A 21,326-nucleotide genomic window follows, 5' to 3' on the forward strand; every position below is an offset into this window, starting at 1 on the left:
ACGGGTGCACTGGAGGGTCATCCGAGGAACGGTGATGAAGCTCACTGGAAGAAAGGTGAGACAGGTAGAGATGGCTCTCCGAGGAGCGGATAGCCCTAGGTGTAACAAGGCCCCTGAGGAGCGGGTACTGAGAACATCCAGACAGGAACAGCAAAGTGAAGTCCCAGAGTGGCGGAATTAAGCAGGACAGGAATCCTTGCTAACTATTCCCCCATTTTAGCCTCCATCTGTAAAGATTTATAAGATTGGTCAAGGCACATTAATCTAATAAAGTTGTGTATGCTTCCCAAACTGTTTGTTTCAGCATGTCCCATACCACAGACTATTCCTTCTTCCTTGAACAGTTCACTGGGTAGTTTTATTTGGCATAATAGTGTGGCTCATATTAACATGGCCATCTTGTGTAGATCTAAATGGCAAGGGGGAACAGGGCTAGCGGATATATGTTTGCTATTACTGGGCAGGAAGATTTGCATGTGTCAGAGAATGATTTAGCTGACTCCACCTGTTCTTGACTCTAACTCCAGAGGGCACAGATGGAGGAAATTAAACTTCTGCTATTTCTAACTTTACCTTGTATATTTTCGATGGCCTGGAGAATTCCTCGTGGCTGTCCTATCATTGCTCACACTGTATGTGTTTGCAAGTGCATGCACAATGTTGACATAAGGTTTTTGCCTATCCCTTCCATAGCCAAAAATCCAAGCCTTTCATATTGCTCTTTCTACCCAGCCATGGGGAAATGGTAGGCAGGCATGTGGGCTCAGGCTCCTATGGCAAATGTTTAGAAGGGAAAGCATAGCTACATTTCAGGAACTCATGGACATGCATCGCATTGGCAGGGAGACCCACCATCTTTACCTTCAGATGTGGTGCAGCATTGGATAAGCTGATGGACAAAAGTGGTTCTTTCCACACCCCAAATCCCTTAATAAGAGTTATCAGTGATCCCACTCTCCCTGATAGAATCATTTCTCATTTATATAATCATAGTATTGATTGAGATGATTATACAGACAGAACTAAGGCCTCGATAAGACTTTGGAATGAGAATTTGTAGATCAAACTAGATGAATCTGACTGGGATGATATTTAGCAGTTGGCACACACTTTCACTTTATTCTAAAAGAGTTGAGCTTATTGTATGTTGTGTTTAGTGATGTCCACTGTTTTTTCTCAATGTGTCTCCCCTTTCTGTTGGAGAACTTGGGACCTTCAAGGTACTTATATTCGTATCTGGTGGACATAGTTGTAGGTGTCCACATTCTGGGGCAATTTAGAGGCTGCAGTTCAGACAATATGTAATAATGATATTGAGGTTACGTCCATGTTGGGTTTGTTGGATCCATGGCGAAATGTCATGTCAGTTTTGTTAGCAAATAAAGCCCTGAAATACAATGCCTGTTGGCAGGTAGATACACTATTGCTGTATTCCGGAAAAGTACCCCCAGGATTAACGAATAGAGACAACAGATGACAGAGATTGTAATGCTTGAAAAAGTAACATTCATTAACAGAGAAAATTGAGAAATATAAGGCTGTATGGGGGAAATTTTAGGCTTACATATACACTAAATGACATGGGTCTGTGTTTTCTATTTTCAGAGAGTGTACTGCAATTATTTGTAACTGCTTTCATGTCATGTACATACTCATGAGCTCTGTACTTTAATTACTCTTTGCAGATCATAATATATAAAACTAGCTTTGTTATCTTTACTTGATGCTCCACCTGTATGCCATTTCTTAAGTAAAACGTTTTAAAAAATACTCGATCAGAAGATCTTTCAACTTTAGCCCCTGCTATTTTTGCCCTCTTTTCAGCTTCATAGTAAAATTGACATCAGTAAAGAATTATAGCCCTTATGAAAAGTGATGAAAAGGAGATTTATACAATGCAGCTCGCACTGCAGTACACAAATTAACTCCTCTTGTTAAAGACTTTTCATTACTTATAAGGATTATAATTCTTTACTGATGTCAATTTTACTTTGAGTATCTCTGAATGTGCTGTAACAACACACCTCTAACCCCAACCCACCTCCCGAAAATCCACCGATTCAAAGTGCCCCTCTAGAGTGGTACATATATAGAGCATGTCAGACTGATTTTATAAAGTATGCACAAAGGGGTAGATTTTTAAACATACGCGTGCGTCCATGTGTGCGCACTAGAGATGTGCATTCGTTTTTGCTGAATTGGAAAATGTCAACAAAATTGTCCAATTCGGCATGTTTCAGGGAGCCCGAAAAAGATCGGGATTTTCCCGTTTTTTCGCAAAAATTTGTTTTTCCGATTAGTGCGCACTAATGGGAGTCAGTGCGTGCTAACTCCCCGTTAGTGCACACTAACAAAAACCGTTAGATTTTGTTACTTTTTGTTAGTTTGCACATATTCTCATTGTTTAATTTTAAATACTGAAGTAACTATTCTTTATTACAATTTCTAAAAGTCAATATCACAAAAAAATGATTACTTTATCTTCTATTGAAAAAATTCTCTAATTATAAACCTTTCTCCCAATGTAACTATGGTGCTTAGTAATCAGTCCCGAGATCGCTCCCAGCACTGACAATGTCTCGGCACTATCGTGCCTTCTTCAGGGGAAACGTAAGCATCCTCTTATATGGCTGAGCAGCTCACAAATTGGACTGTAAAGATGGTGAAGTGTGTTTATCCACATGTTTAAAAAAAAAAAAAAGTTTAGATACTATCCATGTCCCATTGTCCCTGCATCCCCTCTCTCTTGTTCTTTTGAAAGTTATCATCTGTAATTTCTCATCCCATCACTAATTTACCAACCTAAACATTCTACAATTAGTGTATAGTGCTTTGCCATGTCAAAAACTATTAAAATTGTTTTCAGATTCCTCTCTCTTGTTCTTTTAGCAGGCATGAAGCCCCTTCTAGAAAAGCAATTTAATTCAGCAATTTACATCCGTATTCCATCTGGGGAACTGATTTCCAAAAACAAGCAATGGTTAATATTGTCACAGGTAAGCAGTGGGATAAAATTACTTTGATATTCTTTGGGATTCTATTTCCCCCCACATATCAAATAAGCATAGTTGTGGTGAAAGTTTGAATCGTGTATCAGCCATGTTCGCAATCTCTCCCTTTACTGCCATCCAAAACTTCCCCACCTCACTACAATACCACTACATGTGCATACAGTTCTCTGTATTTAGGTATTCCCCAATCTCATCACCTGTAATATAAAGAGCAAAATAGTCCTTATCACTTTTCTTGAAATAGGATTATATACATGAAACATCAGAATTTGAAGAAGTCACTGTTAAAATGAAAATGTTGATACTTTAGAACATTTTTTTCCAGTGACGAGATATACATTTTAGATAAGATGCCTAGACTGTTGATTTGTTACAAACTTTGCACTCAATCTTTTCTAGAATGTTTTCAATTACCTAGTACCAGCTTCTTTCTCAAAGATATTCATTTGGGTTCCTATAATCAGTTACAGAGCTGAATTCTTATTTAGTATATGCTTGGAAGCATGGGAAGACTGCCTCTACAGAGGAAAGTGATTTGGTTTCTAGTTATCGATACTGATGTGAGTTTTTGTGATGTAGATACATTTAGTCAAACTGTGCCTGACTTATTTCCCAGGTTCAGTATCAATTTAGAGAGTCTCCCACTCTCTCTACCCCCTGCGTGTGCATGATCACTTGTTTTCAAATGCTTTTGAAAATTGTTACTAATCATCAATACCATCAGTCAAGGCAATAACAGGAATAATTACTTGTGTTTTTCTTTGCTCTGTAGAAGTTGTGCTTGGAGTTCATTTCATAATCAATCTTCAGTTCTCTCGTGGGCTAAATCCACTCTCTGTTCCAGATTAGAACAAAAGCAGAACTCAGATTTCTTGCCCCATGATCTATACCTGGAATCCTAGTTTCAAATACAAGTTGTATATTCACTTCCTTGTTGGGTCCCGTGCGGTTCCTCCAGTGGCCACTAAGAGCACTGTTGTCTTTGCAATGGATGCTCACTGCCCAACTTCCTGCAAAAGCCTTCCAGCAGGGCCGGTTTGCATGCCTACGGTGGCAGGGATGCTTGTACTTTGTCCACAGGGAGCCAATGTCTGCCTGGCAGCCCAGAACAGGCAAAGGCAGGGGCAGCGCAGGCAGATCTTTAGGCTGCATTTGGTGCTGCCTCGAAGAGGGAGGGAGAAGATGTGGGAGCAGAATAGGCACACATGAGGTGGAGGTGATAGGGTTGGGGTGGGAAAGAGTGCTGGGGAGAGGGAGTGTCTAATGGTTTCATACATACCAGATCAGCATAAATGGAGTCCATTGATCAACCTCTTAATCTCGGGTATATTCCTGGTAATCCTGTTCCCTCTACTATCATTTTATCAGTCTTCAATGTGTCTTTCTATTCCATCAGTAGAGATAATAAAGGGTGTGAAATCATTTAAAAAAAATAAAGCACTAGAGGGATAAGCTCCATAAATATTGTAGATCTGTTTATTTCATTTATTTTCTGAATGTACAATGGAACCTATTTGTACAATCATTGGAAATAGGAAAAGGGGATCCCTGATCACAAATGATTTGCGCCTGAAGGAAGCACAGTTACAGCCCTGGGTCAGAAGTTCATAATGGAGCAGTAGTGATTTTAGTTCACTCCACATCCACACATGCGCGCACGCACACACACACACGCACACACACAAAGGGAAGTTACAAGGCACTGGTGCTGCTCACAGCATCACAGCTAGACAGTTACTGCAAGCTTTGTAATGCTCAACCAAATCAATGCAAAATCAACTTTTCTATCGCCGTTGAATGGATTTTCAGAGTTCTTAACCCCTGTTGTGCCGAATGTGCTTTCCACCTGGCTGCACCATATTGTTGGAATAAACTTCCTGAGCTGGTGCATTATGCTCCCTCTCTTGCCTTATTTAAATCCCATCTAAAAACCTACCATTTTGAGGCTGCTTTTAAATCTTAACCCTTGATTGTCCCACTTATAGTCTCATTAATTTAACCATTTTCTTAATACTGTAAATGAAAATCCCAAAGTTTTTTTTTTTGCCCTGTATGCTTGTCTTGATTAGATTGTTAAGCTCTACTGAGAAGGGACTCTCATATGTTTTTGTACAACGCTGTTTACACTGAGTAGCGTTACAGAAGTGTTAAGAAGTAGTAGTAGTAATTCTCAAAAATATTTTCCGATGAATAGCTAGGAGACAAAGAATTTGCTGCACAGAAACTAATCTGGCTACTTTCTTTTGGGATAGAAGGCAGGTTAATAAAAAGTAAAAACATTCTGTACATTGAAGGGAGTCTCCTAAAAGCGATGGGTTTTGTTGTCAGACACCGAAATCCATGGCTCTACTTTATTCTGGCAGCTTACAGGAACCTTCCGGCAAGAGGCAGGTGTCACTATTCAGTTAAGGTTGCAGCATCTACAGCACCATCTACGGAGCTATGGGATGGATTGTTTGCAGATGCATTAGCGCAAATATCTAGCCACCAAACATGCTAGGGGAGGCTAGCCCAGGGCAGGATACTCCAGATATTAAGGGTACGCAATAGACAGCAGTATTATCTAACATTAAAAGAGATGGTGTCCACCTGGCTCAATCCATGCTCAGTTATTCTCACTTCTTTCCCTTTAAATACTAATAACCAACAGTGAGTGTGTGTCCTGGCTCTTAAGAGAATGCCCAGGTTACATGTCAAGACATATTACATCCGCCACGCCCTTTATGCTTTTAAAAGTTTATCTTACTCTTGACAACAATAAAATAAGGGAAACCCCTAACCCACAATGTTGCATACTGATGGCATTACTGAAGAAAACCCATGATGTCATCAGCTATGTTAGGGGTGGCCAACTCCAATGCTCAAGAGCCACAAAACAGGTTTGGTATTCAGGATATCCACAATGATTATGCATAAGATAGATTCGTATGCACTGCCTCCATTGTATGTAAATTTATCTCATGTATATTAATTATCGCTATCCTGAAAACCAGGTCTGTGGGTGGTTCTTGAGGACTGGAGTTGGCCACCCCTGATCAATGTAATACTCTGATAGATGACGATTATTTGTTTGGAAAGGGTAATTTTATAACAGCCCACAGAGGGCTGAAGTCTGTAGCCCAAATTTTCAAAGCGAAATTATGCACATAAATCCGCTTTGAAAATTCATAGGTTGTCCAAGTACACATATACACTTACACCTATTTCCAGGCAGGTGTAACTTTTCTACCTGTACATTTATATGCATACCTTAAAAAAAAGCATGTATGTGCATACATGCTTTCCCCACTCTGATTCTGCCCTCCCCCAAAATACCTCTTCCTAGTGTGGGTAAAAGTACATGTGAAATTAGATTTTGTGCACACACACAATCCCTTAACTAAGTTTCAAAGCACCACTTATGTGCATAACTCGCTTTGAAAATCTCAAACCCTTAATGCCCTGACAGGGGGATGAGGTCACAAGACAAAGTTCAGGGCTCTTCACCTAGCTGTTATTTCTTAAGTACCTTTCGAAAACATTTAGATTAGAAACAAAACAAAACACACATTCATTAAACAGTTTCAGAAAGAACCAAATGGTTTCACTTTATCTTCAAGGGGAGTCATTATTCCAAGTGTACAGACCTCTGAAATAGAGAATATCCTGCTCACAAGGGTCCCATGAAAAGACACAAAATGGGGATGTGAGAATTTATTTCTATGTCTGCAAATGGCTTGGTAGATTTTCAAGCCAGGACAAGTCTGGTCAAGCAAATGTGCCAGGGAATGTTAAAATACATGCCCTCTGTTCACAATGCACCAAACACAGCAGAGTAAAATATTCACACAGCTCTAACACTGAAGCTTTCCAATGGAGGCAGCATTTGCAGAGCTGCCAATGACCCTAGGTTTTTTTTTTTTGGGGGGGGGGGGGGGGGGGGAACTACATTTTATCTTTTTCTTGCTCTATCCCTCAGAATTCTCCTACACTAGCACATTCATAAAGAGAAAGAAGAGGTGTGACCCTCATTCCTGCTCTCTCCTCACTCCTCCTGTTTAAAGCAGCAGTGCCAGCTCAGGCAGGTACCTGTCCATTCTAGGGCTCTGCTGCTTTCTCTTTGGGTCTTCTTTTTTCTTTTCTCTCCTTAATGTTTTGTTTCTAGCTTCATTGTTAATAAAACTTGTGTGCGCATCTTTTATTGTGGCCACACACTCTGTTTTCAAGAAGATTCTTCCAAGTCAAGTCCTATCTTCAGCTGTCCATTCTGAATTCATGTTTTGCAGTACAATGGAGTTCTGATGAGGCTCAGCACAACAGCGCCCCCTGGTGTACTTGGTGGAGTTTTCAGAAACTTAGAGCCACTCTTGAATAAAATTAATAGCCGAATGATAACGCAGTAAAACACAAGAGGAGGAGGGGTTTAAACTTTACTAGCATTATTGCTTTAAAACAGCCACCCTCTCCCTGCCGACACTTGTGACACGCATCTTCCAGTACAGTGCCACCTAGTTAAAGGCCTCATTTCTCTGCCATTTTGAGAAGCAGAACAGACACAAATGGCTGCACTAAAAAAATTCAGACTTCAAAGCTCTTCTTAGCTGGATATCTCTCTTTACATTTTTTTTTTTTTTTTTTTTTTTTACAGAACACTGTGCAGTAAAAGAATCCAGCACTGCAGTCTGTTATTGCAATGGCATCTCTTACAGTTAAAACTGCTACGATAATCTTTTGACTAGATTAAAACTCTAATATTTTTTTTGGGTGGGGAGGGGGACGGTACATTTTGATGCCAGATGTATCTTCTCTCTAATGTTATTTTGATCATTTTTTTAAAATTATTTTTTAGATGTAAACTTTATTCAAGATTTATGCTCCTGCTCCCCCATTAAGAATTTCAAAAATTTTTCCCCTTCCCCCTTTTTATTTATTAGCTTGCAAAAGCTAGAGAAGTGCACATTACACAATCTCATAGCAAAGTCCTCATTCTACTGGTTTCCTAGCAACAAAAGAAACACAACTTGACATTCTTAAAATCAATTTTTTGTGAATTTTTTTTGTTTGCTTATTTTTTTCCCCAATTTTTTTTAATCAAAATCTTTTTTTTCCAAATTGTTCCACTGATTGCTACTTTAATTTTTTTTTTTCAAGGAATATAAAAATTTCTTTAAAAAAAAGGTTGGGGGGAACAAAAAAGAAAAAAATGTAAGTGCTGAGGTATAACAATGCCCTGAGGTAGATTTTCTTTTGTTTTCTTTTTTTAAAGTCTCTTGATTTTTTTTTTTTATTTACAATTTTTTTATTAAAAACTCACATTGTTCTTGCTCTGCACCAACCTCCTCCCACTTTTAAAATTTAAAACAGAAACAAAACAACAAACCAAATAAACTTTTTTTCCTTATATCTGATGGCAGTGCCCAAAGAACAAAATTTAATTTAAAAAAATCCCTATTTCTTTGTTCTCTGCACTGTATTTTTATAAAATTCTAGGACAAATATCACAGATGCTTATCTTTATATATATATATATATATATATATATATATATATGTGTGTGTGTGTGTGTATATATATATATATATATATATATATGTACACACACACACACATATATATATATATATATATATATATATATATATATATATATATATATATATATATATGAAATACACACACATATATGTGGCAAAATCTGACTGACACCAAATGCAGAGTTTCTTGGGAGGGAATGCTACCCTCGCGTGTCTGATAACTCTGTCAGTCACTATTGCATCCTATGGGAAGGTGGGTAATATTTTCTGTTATGCAACAAAATAAGTGGCAGTTTATATTTGCTTTATGAAACCATAATGAAACATACATTAAAAGGTGTTTGATTTCATGTCCATTGTTACTTTTTTTGTGAACTACTGCCCTGGTAGGGCACTATTCAGAATAAATCTCAGGTGATTTGAAATTGAAAGGAGCACTGTCTGACTCAAAATTCCAGGCAGCTAATTCTGTGGCCAAGTGAGAGTATATGGATGGATATTTTATTTCAGAAATGAACACCTCCTTCATTTAGTCCATCATGAAGTTTTATGAGACCCTATATTACTGCTGAGAAAAATCATTTTCCAAACAGCAGTGATGTTAGTATATCCTATCCTTCGGTGAGAAATAGGAGGAAATCATGATGTCATTGACTGCGCTACTGTTGCTGACATACAATGTATGCTCCCAGTAACAGCAAGGACAGAAAGCCTTCGTTAACAAACTTTGCCTGAGTCTAAATGCTTACTAGTTGCAGAGATATTTTTGTTTATTGTCTAGACTTTTAAGAATGGTATTTCCCTTTTACGAAGGCTAAAGATCTACATAAACAATAAGGTGGTTTACCAAATAACTCCATTTTTTTTTCAGGACTGGTTGATCTGGTCCTTCATTTACTGTACTGCATACACTTTTAGTTTTACTTTTCTTGGACATCACAATTACAAGTCCACCTGCAAAGTGGAGTAAAGCCAAGACTGGGGCTGACTGCCCTAAAAAAAAAAAAAAAAAAAAGGAGCCATTTGTAATCCTATTAATCAGATGAGCTACTTCTGCAGCAAGATAAAATTTGACTGAATAGGGCTATTGGATAGGCCATCGTCTCTGCATCTAATCCTAGGATAATGGGTGCACTATAAGGAGTGTGTTTTCCAAACCCCATATTTCATAAACACAGATATATTTATATACCTATGAGGAGCAGAAGTAGTTGGTTTTGATTGATGCTTTTTACTTTAGATTACTATTTTGCTAAGACAATTTTTTTTTTAGTTTGCAAAAGCCAGTTTATACCTATGAGAAAATAAATAACCAGAGACCTTGAGTTAGATTATAGATTAAAAATAACCCTGAAACAAGACTCAATATCCCTTCTGTTAGCTGTCAAATTTCCTTTCATGGATTAAATTATCCTTCCTGCTATATTTCTCAAGAAATCAGTGACGGTTTGAGCTGTTCATTTGTCATGAATTCTGTATTTTGTTTGGTTTGCATTTTTATTTGTTGATAACTTTCTAAAAATTAAAAAAAAACCTGGTCTGCTTCTGCACTAATTGCAAAGGATTCCCAAAGAAACCTGTTTATTTACTGTACATCAGTGGTTCCTAAACCTGTCCTGGGGAACCCCCAGCCTGTTTGGTTTTCAGGATATCTACAAGGACTATATGCATGATATAGATTTGCATGCACTGCTTCCAATTCATGCAAATGGTTTTCATGCATCGTCATTGTAGATGTTCTGAAAACCCAACTGGCTGGGAATCCCCAAGGAGAGGATTTGAGAGCCACAGCTCTAAACATTTGTCCAAGATGTAAAAAATATCCAAAAATCTATTTTTAAAAAAAGAATCCCACTTGTGTTAGTTTAATTATTCTATATATTATTTCTAAAATACAATATACACTGCTAATGCCCTTATACACTGCAGACCCAGGTAACTTTTTGATTTGCTTTTTTTTCCAATTTCCCTAACGCATGTGTATGTGCGGGCGCACATGCACTAATGTCAGCCTGGAGCTCTTTTTCTTTTTTTTTTTTTTAAATTTAAGCCTGCCAGCCCAGTTTGAGGGACAGTGCCACTGCAATTCATTTCATGTGAGGGATGGGGTCATTGGAGAGAAAGCAGGCACAGGGGATTCTTGTCCCGTGTGGTGCCTGCAGTTTTCCATGGGCCAGAAGTGCCTTCTTCCCCACCGGGTTCTCAGGCAGAGCGCCAGCCTTCAGCTGGACCTCTGCTCTTTGGTTTGTTGCCCTGGTCTTTCTCATCTGTTTCCTGGTGTCTGGGAGGGCTTACATTCCTCGGCTGCTCCTGGCGGGCACTGGCGGTAGGGACTTCACTTGCCGCGGGGTGCTGAGGGGGTGGCTCCCTGATGGTGCTTGTGCTCCTGCTGTTTCACTTGCTGTATGATCTCCCTGATCTTTCGCTGTGCAGTCTGAGGAGAGGAAGAAAGAGGCCAAGAAAAAACATAAAACAGGGTGCGAGTGCCAGAAGAGGGAGCAATGACAGAGAAAATCCATCTAATGTACATAAAAGGCTGGTGTTGGAAATGCTGACATCCACACCCTTTAATATCTAATATATAGTGCCTTGACTGGATGTCTTTAATAACTGGGTGAGGCCCTGCAGTTACAAATCTGGGAATATCTAGACCCGCCCCACACTTTAGAAGCCTTGTAGAACAATGAATACCAAGGCCAACTGAGACAGGACAGCAGGGCTACTCTTTCCCATCCCATTCCACCGAAGCCAACGCAAAAGAAACCAGCACAGCCAGGTCTATACTTCTTGCTGGTTTACTCTGCACAGGTCATGACACGTCACTAACACTGCGGCCATCTCTGAAAGTCACAAGTCACTGTGATCAAATGCGATACCTAGTCCCAGTCTTCCTCTCTGAATCACCTAGCAGTTTGGATTAAAATTAAAAAAAAAAAAAATTACATTTAAAAAGCAGAATAAATTGTATTTTTTTTTTTTACCTGACTGGCAAAAAAATGCCCAAGTATTTTTACAATTACTTCCTCATTTTCATCGGGCGTCTGCTCTCTTGGTACAATGACCTCTGCGCTTGTTAAATTCTGTAGTTCATTCACCTGTAAGGAGATATCCCCCAAGATCAGACTTTGTGGCTTATTTGACAAACTGTACTAATGCAGGCATTATTAGAAAGTCAAATGATTACATTTCTGCTTAATGTATGTTAAAACAGCATTAACAAGCTTGCATCTGTGAACTGCCATGATTGTATTTTATATAGAGTGACAGTATGCAAATAAAAATGAAATGAAATTAATGTTAATGCTTTTGTGCATGAATGTGGATTTTAGTGTTCAGATTTAAATGAAATGATTAATATACAGAATTATGCTATGTAACTCATTTACATTTAACACGGATTGCACTAACGCTAAAATCTTTAATAATAGAAAACTTTAAATCTCTAGATGTGCAATTGAAACTTTTGCATTGAACATACAGGGCAACCTTTTTATGTTGTTGCTGTACTTTAAAGTGCTATTCCCTAAAAGGCACAAAACAATAGCATATTTTAGTAAATAGGCCCCTCTGATTGCTACATCTCCTGGCCTTCAGTTGTCCGTGTCACTATAGTCCCTCGCCTGCCTTCAGTAGATTCCTAGGCACTACAATGCCATTGTCAGCACATGTGCCACAGTGCACACTAGTGCACTCTCTTTGTGAAATGTCATGTGTCTGCTTCTGTAAAGACACAATTTATGAGGAGTCTTTCAGGAAGTGATCTCTGACAATAAGATCAACAGTGTCTACTGATATCATTGCAAATCAAAAAATAAACCCATGTGGGTGAACCCAAAGTTACATACTATATTTATAAAATAACTCATCTCCTGTGTCTTGCTTCACGGGCCAATATTTATACTGCCTGTGGGCCTGCAAACTAATCTTCAAAAGGAAACTCCCCATTGGCAGGAGAAGGCATGTGTTTTGTTCCCTTGTTCTTTGCTCATGCTCTGAAGCATGTGACTTCATGTGATGTCACTCTCCTGACTTAAACCCAACCCCTTTTCCATGTGGTTAAAAAAGAATACATGCAATGAATAGCAGACATACTTTTAATAGTACTGAGAGCTGGAGGGGGACCAAGCTTTTTATGCAGGCAGACTTCTTTTACTCACATATAGGCCGATGCAGTAAGGGTGCGTAAGAAAAAGTGCGGCAGTGCCGGGCGCCCGCTCGTTTGCCGCGCTCACAGTTCGGATCACATACCGCTCGATACAGTATTTAAATTAGACGCAAATGCAAGCCGCGTCCAAAGCGCGTCCATGAAGCGCAATCCATTTTACTGTATAGAGCGCTATACAGCGCCTTATACAATATCCTGGGTGCGCTGGTACCTGTCATTTCAAATGTCATTTGAAATGACAGGTACCAGGAAGTGGATGGTTCTACGCTCAGGCATTGGGGATTGCCAGTCCTCTCTCCCCCCCCCCCCCCTCCCGAAGCAAGGCGCAGGGCGAAAATCAACTCGACATGTTATTAAAGCAAATAGAAATTGTAACAAAAGTAAACTTACTGCAGGCTTTCAGCAGCCCCAGTCCTCTCTCCCCTCCTCCCGAGGCGCCCACCGCGGCTCCCCTGCCTCCCGGGGGCAGCCGGCGGCGAAAGCGCCTTCCAGCAGCCCCGCTGGCGAAGGTATGTGAACGCACATCCAATTTGGGCACTCAAGCAGCGAAGGCACATGAGCGCACGCCGTGACCTCAGACGTCCATCCGGGTGCTCAGGTCACGGCGTGCGCTCATGCGCCTTCGCTGCCTTGAGCGCCCAAATTGGACGTGCATTCAATGACCTTTGCCGGCGGGGCAGCTGGAAGCCGCTTTCGCCGCCGGCTGCCCCCGGGAGGCAGGGGAGCCGCGGTGCGCGCCTCGGGAGGAGGGGAGAGAGGACTGGGGCTGGAAGCATGCAGTAAGTTTACTTTTGTTACAATTTCTATTTGCTTTAATAACATGTCGAGTCGATTTTCGCCCTGCGCCTTGCTTCGGGAGGGGGGGGGGGGGGGAGAGGACTGGCAATCCCCGATGCCTGAGCGTAGGAGAACCAGGCCCGAGCGTAGGAGAACCAGGCCACACCATTTACTCGCTTGCTCCAACCCACCCACTTATTTGACCGGAGCCTGCCTATTGCTGTCACATCCCTCTAACGCCAGGGTCAGGGTAGGCGGTAAATTAGCGGGTTAAAGAAGCGGCAAAACAATTGGTTAAAAAGGCGATAATCGGGCCGCACGTTACTGTATGGGAGGGAATAGCTAATCCGATTGTTTACATATCATATACATGCCGCGGGCGGAAAGGGAAACGCGTCGATTTAAAGAAGCGGTAAGGATGGGTTAAAAGGGATAGTGAATCGTGGGTTAGACTTACGCGGCCAAATTGTGGGTACAAAGCGGGTTAGAAACAGGGTAACCGCGGCCGCGCTTTACTGTATCGGCCTGATAGTTTTGAAACTGACTCCATTAAAGTCTGGGGCAGTTTCACCTTGTGGCTTCACTACTCCAGAAGTATTTTCAGGCTTAGCCCAATCATACTGTACTCAGCAGCAGAAGCAGTGATGCCCACCTGTTTTTACAACAGAGGATGAGCAGATGCCACACCTGGTAACTGCTGAGCACAGTCTCTCTCACCCAGCACACACTGCAAGGACAAGAAGGGTTTATCCATGTGATGCTTTGAATCTAAAAAAATATCTTATAGCTATCCTAATTCCATTTGTGAATGCCATGATTTCTGTTTGTAAAGTTGCATCTAGATACAGATAATAATCACAGCTTGAAGTAGATCAAGAGCAGTTGTATCTGACTTCATTGATCTTATCAGAAGCCAGTAATTTATACTGAGAGAGGAATTTTCCTAACTCTGTCAGAAAGCCTGCTCAGAAGCAAGTAGAAAGGCAGGGGAGGAATCATGATGGTGGCATGAACAGCTGTGTGGCATGCATCTTCAGTTCAATTTTTTCCTCCTACTTTGTTTGGAGCAATGCCATCAGAAAAGAAGGGAACACTCTGGACTTAACCCTCAGAGCTGTATCTCGGGGTCAAATGAAGTTAAAGGGTCTCACCAGTCATACACTGGAACTGAGCTTCACTGTGGGCTGAGCCAAGAAGCAACTTCAGTAAGAGTTTTCGCTTATCCCCTCTGTGTGCCATTTTTGCAGCCCAAGGCTGCTGTAGGCCTTACCCTGAGACTGGCACTATTGGATGACATCACATTGCAAGTTCCTATGGGGAGGGTGTGTGTGTGGGGGGGGGGGGAGATTGAAGTACAGCAGGAGCTGCCTCAGAGCTCTGAGATAGTGGAGGAAGGAGAAAATATCTGTTGGGCTGGAACAATGCCTTGTATAGGGAAGATCTATATGAAGGAAGCTTTTGATTTCCAATTAGTTCTACAGCCCTACCCTCCATGAGAACTGAATCAGACCCCAACTGGTAGGCCGGTGTAAGCCATTGCCTTACAGAGGATATACTTTGCTCTTTTAGCCTGGATCCTAGGAAGCTTTTCCCAGATAGACTGAAGATCACCAGTGGAATGATAGACATTGATCTCAATTCACAGACATTGGCCCCAGAACTGGCACCAGTGCATGGCCACTAGGCAGTTGAAGGGACTCAAGCAGTGGCTTGAAGACAGGTGATGCTGGTCCCAATGCTCTCAATACCAATACCCTACAGAGCTTTCTCCAAGGCCTGCTGGATCTTTATGTCCAAGTCCTCCTCCTCCTCGAAGATGGCCAATGCTAACACCGACTGGGAGGTAGGAGGGGTGGCCATATTTTCATGGGAGCCAAGAGGTATATAAGTGGCAGACACCTGGACCCTTGGAGACTGGCGCAGATCTCGGGCTTTCTGTGAGGATGAGGTCTCTTCTTAGGACCTGCTTAGGAAGGTACTTGGCAGCTGCCATATCATCCCTGTTCCTGGCATTGTGCACCAATGGAGACTGATATTGATGCTTCTTCGGCTTCCCTTGATGTCCAGCATCAAAATTCCTTGAAGCTGGTGTCGAAGAGGCAGAACCCTTCACCTTCTTTGAATAGGAATAATCCAATGATAGCCTGTCTTTGTGGTTCCTATCGATGTTCAGCATCGAAGGAACCAAACACCCCCCAATGCCAATGCCTCTTCTGTCACTGATGCAGCTCTGAGGTCCCTCGATGTTGATGCCTCTGATACAGGTGACAATGGATCATATTTCTGGTACACAAAATATTTCTCTGTTAGTTCCACTCTGGACCTTTATCCTTTTGGGATCACAGTTACATATTTGCGACACCACTGAATATCATGAAATGCTCCCAAGCACAGTATACATCTATCACGAGGATCCGTGATAGACATTACCCTGGCGTAAGCTTGAACCCACTAAACATGGTCAACTGAAAAAGAAGGGAAGCAAAATCAAACTTGATGGTGGTGACAATCCATTGATTCAGCACTGAGATGGAACAAAAAAGAAATAACCGAAAAACCTACCTAAGGATACTACCAGGAGCAAAGGCAGAAACAATACTGCGGGAACCCTGCAAGGAATGATTCTGCTTGGAAAAAGCCCAAAAATAAGACCTAAAGCAGGAAGCAGTGAAGAACAGTGACCAGAGGCTCTGCAGAAAAAAAGAGATTGAATGTGCCTCCATATGGATGCAAGGTATGTAGGCATACTGGGCATGACGAGTAAGGCACAGTCAAAAGTTCTAGAAACTTTGACATACAAATTCCAGGCTGGGCTCCATCGGATGAGGTTACCCTACTTGTAAGGACTGCCATTTTGTTTGTCCTCGGATAAAAAGTTCATAAAGCATTAACCAGGTAGACTTGGGAAGCCATCACTTATCCTTGAGAGTGAGTAACAAAGAATAGATCTATTCTTTTGGATCTGTTGGCTACTCGTGACCCAGATTGGCCACTGTCAGAGACAGTAGTCTGAATCAGTATGGCAGATGTAATATTCTTATGGATCATCACAAAGACTTTTTCTAGCAAGGGTGCCCCATACTCAGTTTATTGCTGATCCCTCTCTTTTTTTTATCTTCACACTTTTGTTTTCAATCCATGTTACCCCCCATTATTATGACCCCATACTCCCACAGCCAACTTCAAAATTTGGCTTTCACCAGAAGCTTTGAATAAGACATGGGGCAGTATGTAAAATGTTGTACAATTAGGATATTTTCCCTTTGCATGGATTGACTCTTCAAGTCTGAAGACTTTATGACACAAAGTAGTCCCTTCAGGATATCTAGATCTATGACAACAAACTTGTTACACTTGGGCAGCTCTAACAACTCCCAAAATAATGCAGTCTCTCAACTTTAGTTCCTCCTAGCCTGGTAATTCCAGGTGTCTGGCACTTCAGACATTGAGCTCTCGAAGGTTCCTTACTAGTAATCTAGATAAACAGTATGGGAATGGATGAGGCCTCCATCAATAAAGCAAAACAGTGACAACTGCCTGGAAATCCTACCTAAATTCTGAATTATGCTAGCTGATTGACCCGGTCTGAGAGAAGCCAGGTGTAGTTAGACTTCAACAACAGTTCTGGAATGAGATCTGATTTACTAGTGTAGTCTTTGAAACACTGCTGTCAATATGGACCAATCAGATCTCTGATGCTCTTGCTGATTATGACTGCTCCCAGAGGATCAGAGGAATTATAAGGGACATTTTGTAAAGAGTTGGATGACAAATATTTTCCAGACACAATGTGAGCTTTACATGCACTCTGGAAACACTGCAGCATATACAGAAGGCATGGTTTACTTTCAATAGATGTCAGAGGGCATGTGGCTATGGAACAAAGGTGCAGAGGGTCCCAGAACCTATCCAAAAATCCTTAAAAGTCTGTATCCAGACTCCTTAGTCCTGAAACTAATCCTAAAGTAAATGAGAATGCACTATTCCCCTTTTGACTACATCTTTCCATCACAGATCGCAGTCACCATCCTGGAGGTGCCAGATCTCAGCAGTTGCCTTAACATACAGGCACACATACCGTTTTGCCACCCTTGCCGATCACACGGCCAGCAGCAGAGGAAGGCACCTTGATATGGGCTTCAAGTTTCACCTCTTCTTTGGGGTTGAAGAAGTTCTCCTCTTTCAGTTTCCCAAATATACGTCCCTGTGCCTGAGGAAGGAGGAGGGAAAGAGTCGGTGCTACTGTCTGTGTGCCAATATGCATGCATATTCTTTGTACAAAAGTGCTAGCATGACTGTGTGTGCTTCTTAATTGCCCAACAGTGCTTCAGTATATGTCTGCATATATGTCAGTACACTACTGATATGTACAGTTGCATGTGCCCATATTACTGGAAGTGTGTGTATATGTATATGTGTGTGCATATATGTGTACTATATGGGGGTAATTTTGTAATATTATGAATAAGTTACCCAATTTTCAAAGTGGATTTATGTGCATAAATCCATATCGAAAATTAACCCAGCAAAACTACGCACATGCTATTACACCTGCTCTCTGGGGTATGTAGTTGTGCAGAGAGAATGTATACACTTACTTTTTGAAATCATAAAGTATGCTAAGTCTCAACCCCACCCAGACTCCATCCTCTAGAATGCTTCTCCTGTGTACATAAAAGTACATTTATATAATATGTATATGTGTGTGATTTTATATGCATGTTGATTGTGCAATTTTCTAAAAGACCATTTCTGCGAGTAAAGCACTCCTTTAATTGCAGATGTCCTTTGACAATTGCTCTAAGTTTATGTGAGCACATTTATACATGCAGTCGTCTCTGTGGATAGTGTGCATACATTGAGAATAGACTGGATGCATGATACACCCACTGCACTGTACTCAAACCTTAAACTGGGCTTCCGGTGGTCCAGTGATTATCACCATTCTCTCTGTGATCTCCGGTCCTTCAGCTGGGGCAATCTAAGCAAGAAAATCAAAGAATGATGTTGGCATTCTATCAGAGGGTTCCCTCTGCATTGGTTCATTCTTCATATACCCATTCTCTCAGAGCAAACAACTTATCCAGAGAGCACAGCACCGGGCTGTACAATGGGCATAAGTGTATACAGGGAGTTATCCAGAAGTCACGTACACAGCCCCTTTTTTTTATGCTTGTCGGGGGTTAAGAACATAAGAAAGTGCCATGCTGGGTCAGACCAAGGGTCCATCAAGCCCAGCATCCTGTTTCCAACAGAGGCCAAACCAGGCCATAAGAACCTGGCAATTACCCAAACACTAAGAAGATCCCATGCTACTGATGCAATTAATAGTAGTGGCTATTCCCGAAGTAAACTTAAGAACTTTGTGGCAGGCTGAAACACATAGCACTGATTTAGGAATCTGTATGGTACTGTTAGGGGTCTGTGTGACACTGTTAAGGGTGTGGGTCTAATGCATAATGCTATTATGACTGTGCACACTTGTGTGTATATGACTAATGGACAGCATTTATTCATTTATTTATTGATTGAGTTTTTTTAAACAAGCATTTTATAAAGATAAAGAAAAGGAGAAAAATAGTTGCGCGATAAGGATGCACCAAGCTAGAGGTTTTTAGTAACCTACATAAGCATATTAATGTTAAAATCAACTGCCTAATTTGTTCCTAACAATCAGGTTTAACTTACACACCTAGTTTATTATTTTAAATTGTTACCGTACTATGATGGCACACGAGTAATTTGTAATCTATACCACCCATATTTCTCTTTATTGTGTGCCCTTCTGTAAACCGTTGTGATGGTATTTAACTTAACGACGGTATAGAAAATTTTTAAAATAAATAAATATATATCGTCATTCGGAAAAGCCATCACAACGGTTTACAAAAGCTCAAAATGCAAGATTAACATTAAGGGTGTGCAAATGTCATGCACTGCACTGTCATGATGATAAGTATATGATTAATGCATGGTGCTGTTACAGGTATGTATGACAAATTCTCAGTGCTCTCATGGGAGGGGGTAGAGAGGAGCGCATATATGACTAATGGATGGTGTCGTCACGGGTGCGTGTGACGACAATGCATAGCATTACCATGGGTATAAGCGACCATGAGAAAAATTAATAGTATGTTTCATGTCTGTTTCTCTTACCTTTATAGAAGCTCCAGCGAACCTTGCAAGCTGTTTAATGTGCTGACCTTTCTTTCCAATGATAGCTCCCACTGCCTGTGTTGGGATAAATAAGTATACCACTTCCTGCTCTGGGGCCTGCAAACAGACAGACAGATATCATTAGTACACACCACCCACAGGCAGCTCAGAGCAAATTTATAGTCAACGACTGCACTGAAATGCACAGCAGTATGCACTTCTCCACATGGCACACCTGCATACCTGTGGGCACTGTATCAATCATTAACCAAAACAGATTCCTTTTCTACATGCACTACACTTCTTGTCTGTAAAACAGTATACAAATGAGATGTACTGTATTTATCTATGTTTTATAACATGACATGGAAGTTAGCATAGTTCTTGCCAGTCAAAAAGGGTTGTGTGGTTGCGTAATAGGGATGCACACAAAGTTTTTGGCTCAGGTTGTTCATTTGGTTTGTTTGGCTCAGTGATTCGTTTCATTTGGTTGGGACCTAAAACAGTTATTTTTCTGTGTCATTCGTTCAATTATTTTCCACTAAAGTCAATGGGGGGAAACAGTGCTTAGTAGTTTGTGTGTAAAAATTGGGGATTTCTGTTCAGCTTTACTGAATATTGCAGGCAGACATCAGCAGCAGAGGGAAGAGCATTCTAAGGCACCGAGAATGGTAAGACTAGCCCAGGGCACTGTGACAAAACAAAGCAGCATCAACAGTGGCAAGAATACCCTAATCAAAAAAGGGGTAAAGGATACCAACTAAAGTGGCATGAGCATGCCAAGACAGTGAGATAGTAAAGTGGCCAAAACAGAGGCTTGAACACCTCAAGGCATGTGAGACGGGCAAAGCAGCATCAAGAGACGTTTAGAGTTATTTTTTAAGCATTTTTTTATATTCTGCTTCCAGCACTTCAAAGTGGATTACATTTAGGTACTGTGGGTATTTCCCTATCCCCAAAGGGCTTATAATCTAATTTTGTACCTAAGGCAATGGATTGTAAAGTGACTTGCCCAAGGTCACAAGGATTTGAACACTGGTTTCCCTGGTTTGTAGCCCACTAGGCTACTCCTCCAGTGAGTACAGTGGCATAAATCCTCGAGGCATGGGGGGGGCGAGGTGGTAAGGCAGTGAGCACAATGGCATAAACACCCCAAGGCAAAGAGTGAAGGGTTCGGCAGTAAGCACTATGACATCAAATCCTCAAGGCATGGAGGGGAGGGGATAAAGCAGTGAGCACAATGGCATAAACTCCCCAAGGCATAGAATGAAGGGTTCGGCAGTAAGCACTATGACATCAAAACCCCAAGAAAGAGTGAGAGATAAGGCAGTAAGCACAGTGGTATAATATCTAAAGGTACTGTGAGAGGGGCAATACAGTGCCTGTAGTGGTAGGAGTTCTGAAAGGGACCATGAGAGAATGAGCGGCAGGCTGGGCAGTAACAATGGCAGGACACAGGAAAAAGCTGAACCAGGAGAGAGACAGGGTACAAGGAGTGGTCTGGGCAGCGGCAACAAGAGTGACAATTAGCAACAACAAGGCAAGATGATGAGGGCCAAAACTATGGGCATTGATTCACTGTAGCTGTGCATTTAGTCCTCCTGCCACTCACATGTACATTCTAGAAAACAAACAGAGGGAAGTTTATTTTAAGAAAGACTAACTTTTCCACCAACTCTGGTGCTAGCAATGAGCAATGTGGAT

At 41.2% G+C, this 21,326-nt stretch overlaps 1 protein-coding gene across 2 annotated transcripts in view; it reads right to left on the reverse strand.

Annotated features, from left to right (window-relative positions):
• Positions 1–8,811: 8,811 nt before the first annotated feature.
• Positions 8,812–21,326, reverse strand: part of IGF2BP2 (insulin like growth factor 2 mRNA binding protein 2) — a 340,693-nt gene continuing 328,178 nt past the window's right edge. For both annotated transcript variants that reach the window (XM_029606479.1, XM_029606480.1), the window contains 5 exons: positions 19,623–19,739; positions 18,373–18,447; positions 17,545–17,676; positions 11,506–11,619; positions 8,812–10,958 (listed from right to left, as the gene is read on the reverse strand). In XM_029606479.1, the coding sequence (XP_029462339.1) occupies positions 10,860–10,958; positions 11,506–11,619; positions 17,545–17,676; positions 18,373–18,447; positions 19,623–19,739 (537 nt within the window). In that variant the 3' untranslated portion in view covers positions 8,812–10,859. The remainder of the gene's footprint in view (positions 10,959–11,505; positions 11,620–17,544; positions 17,677–18,372; positions 18,448–19,622; positions 19,740–21,326) is intronic.

The sequence above is a fragment of the Rhinatrema bivittatum genome, chromosome 6 (genome assembly GCF_901001135.1).
Source record: "Rhinatrema bivittatum chromosome 6, aRhiBiv1.1, whole genome shotgun sequence".
Classification (NCBI taxonomy): Eukaryota; Metazoa; Chordata; class Amphibia; order Gymnophiona; family Rhinatrematidae; genus Rhinatrema; species Rhinatrema bivittatum.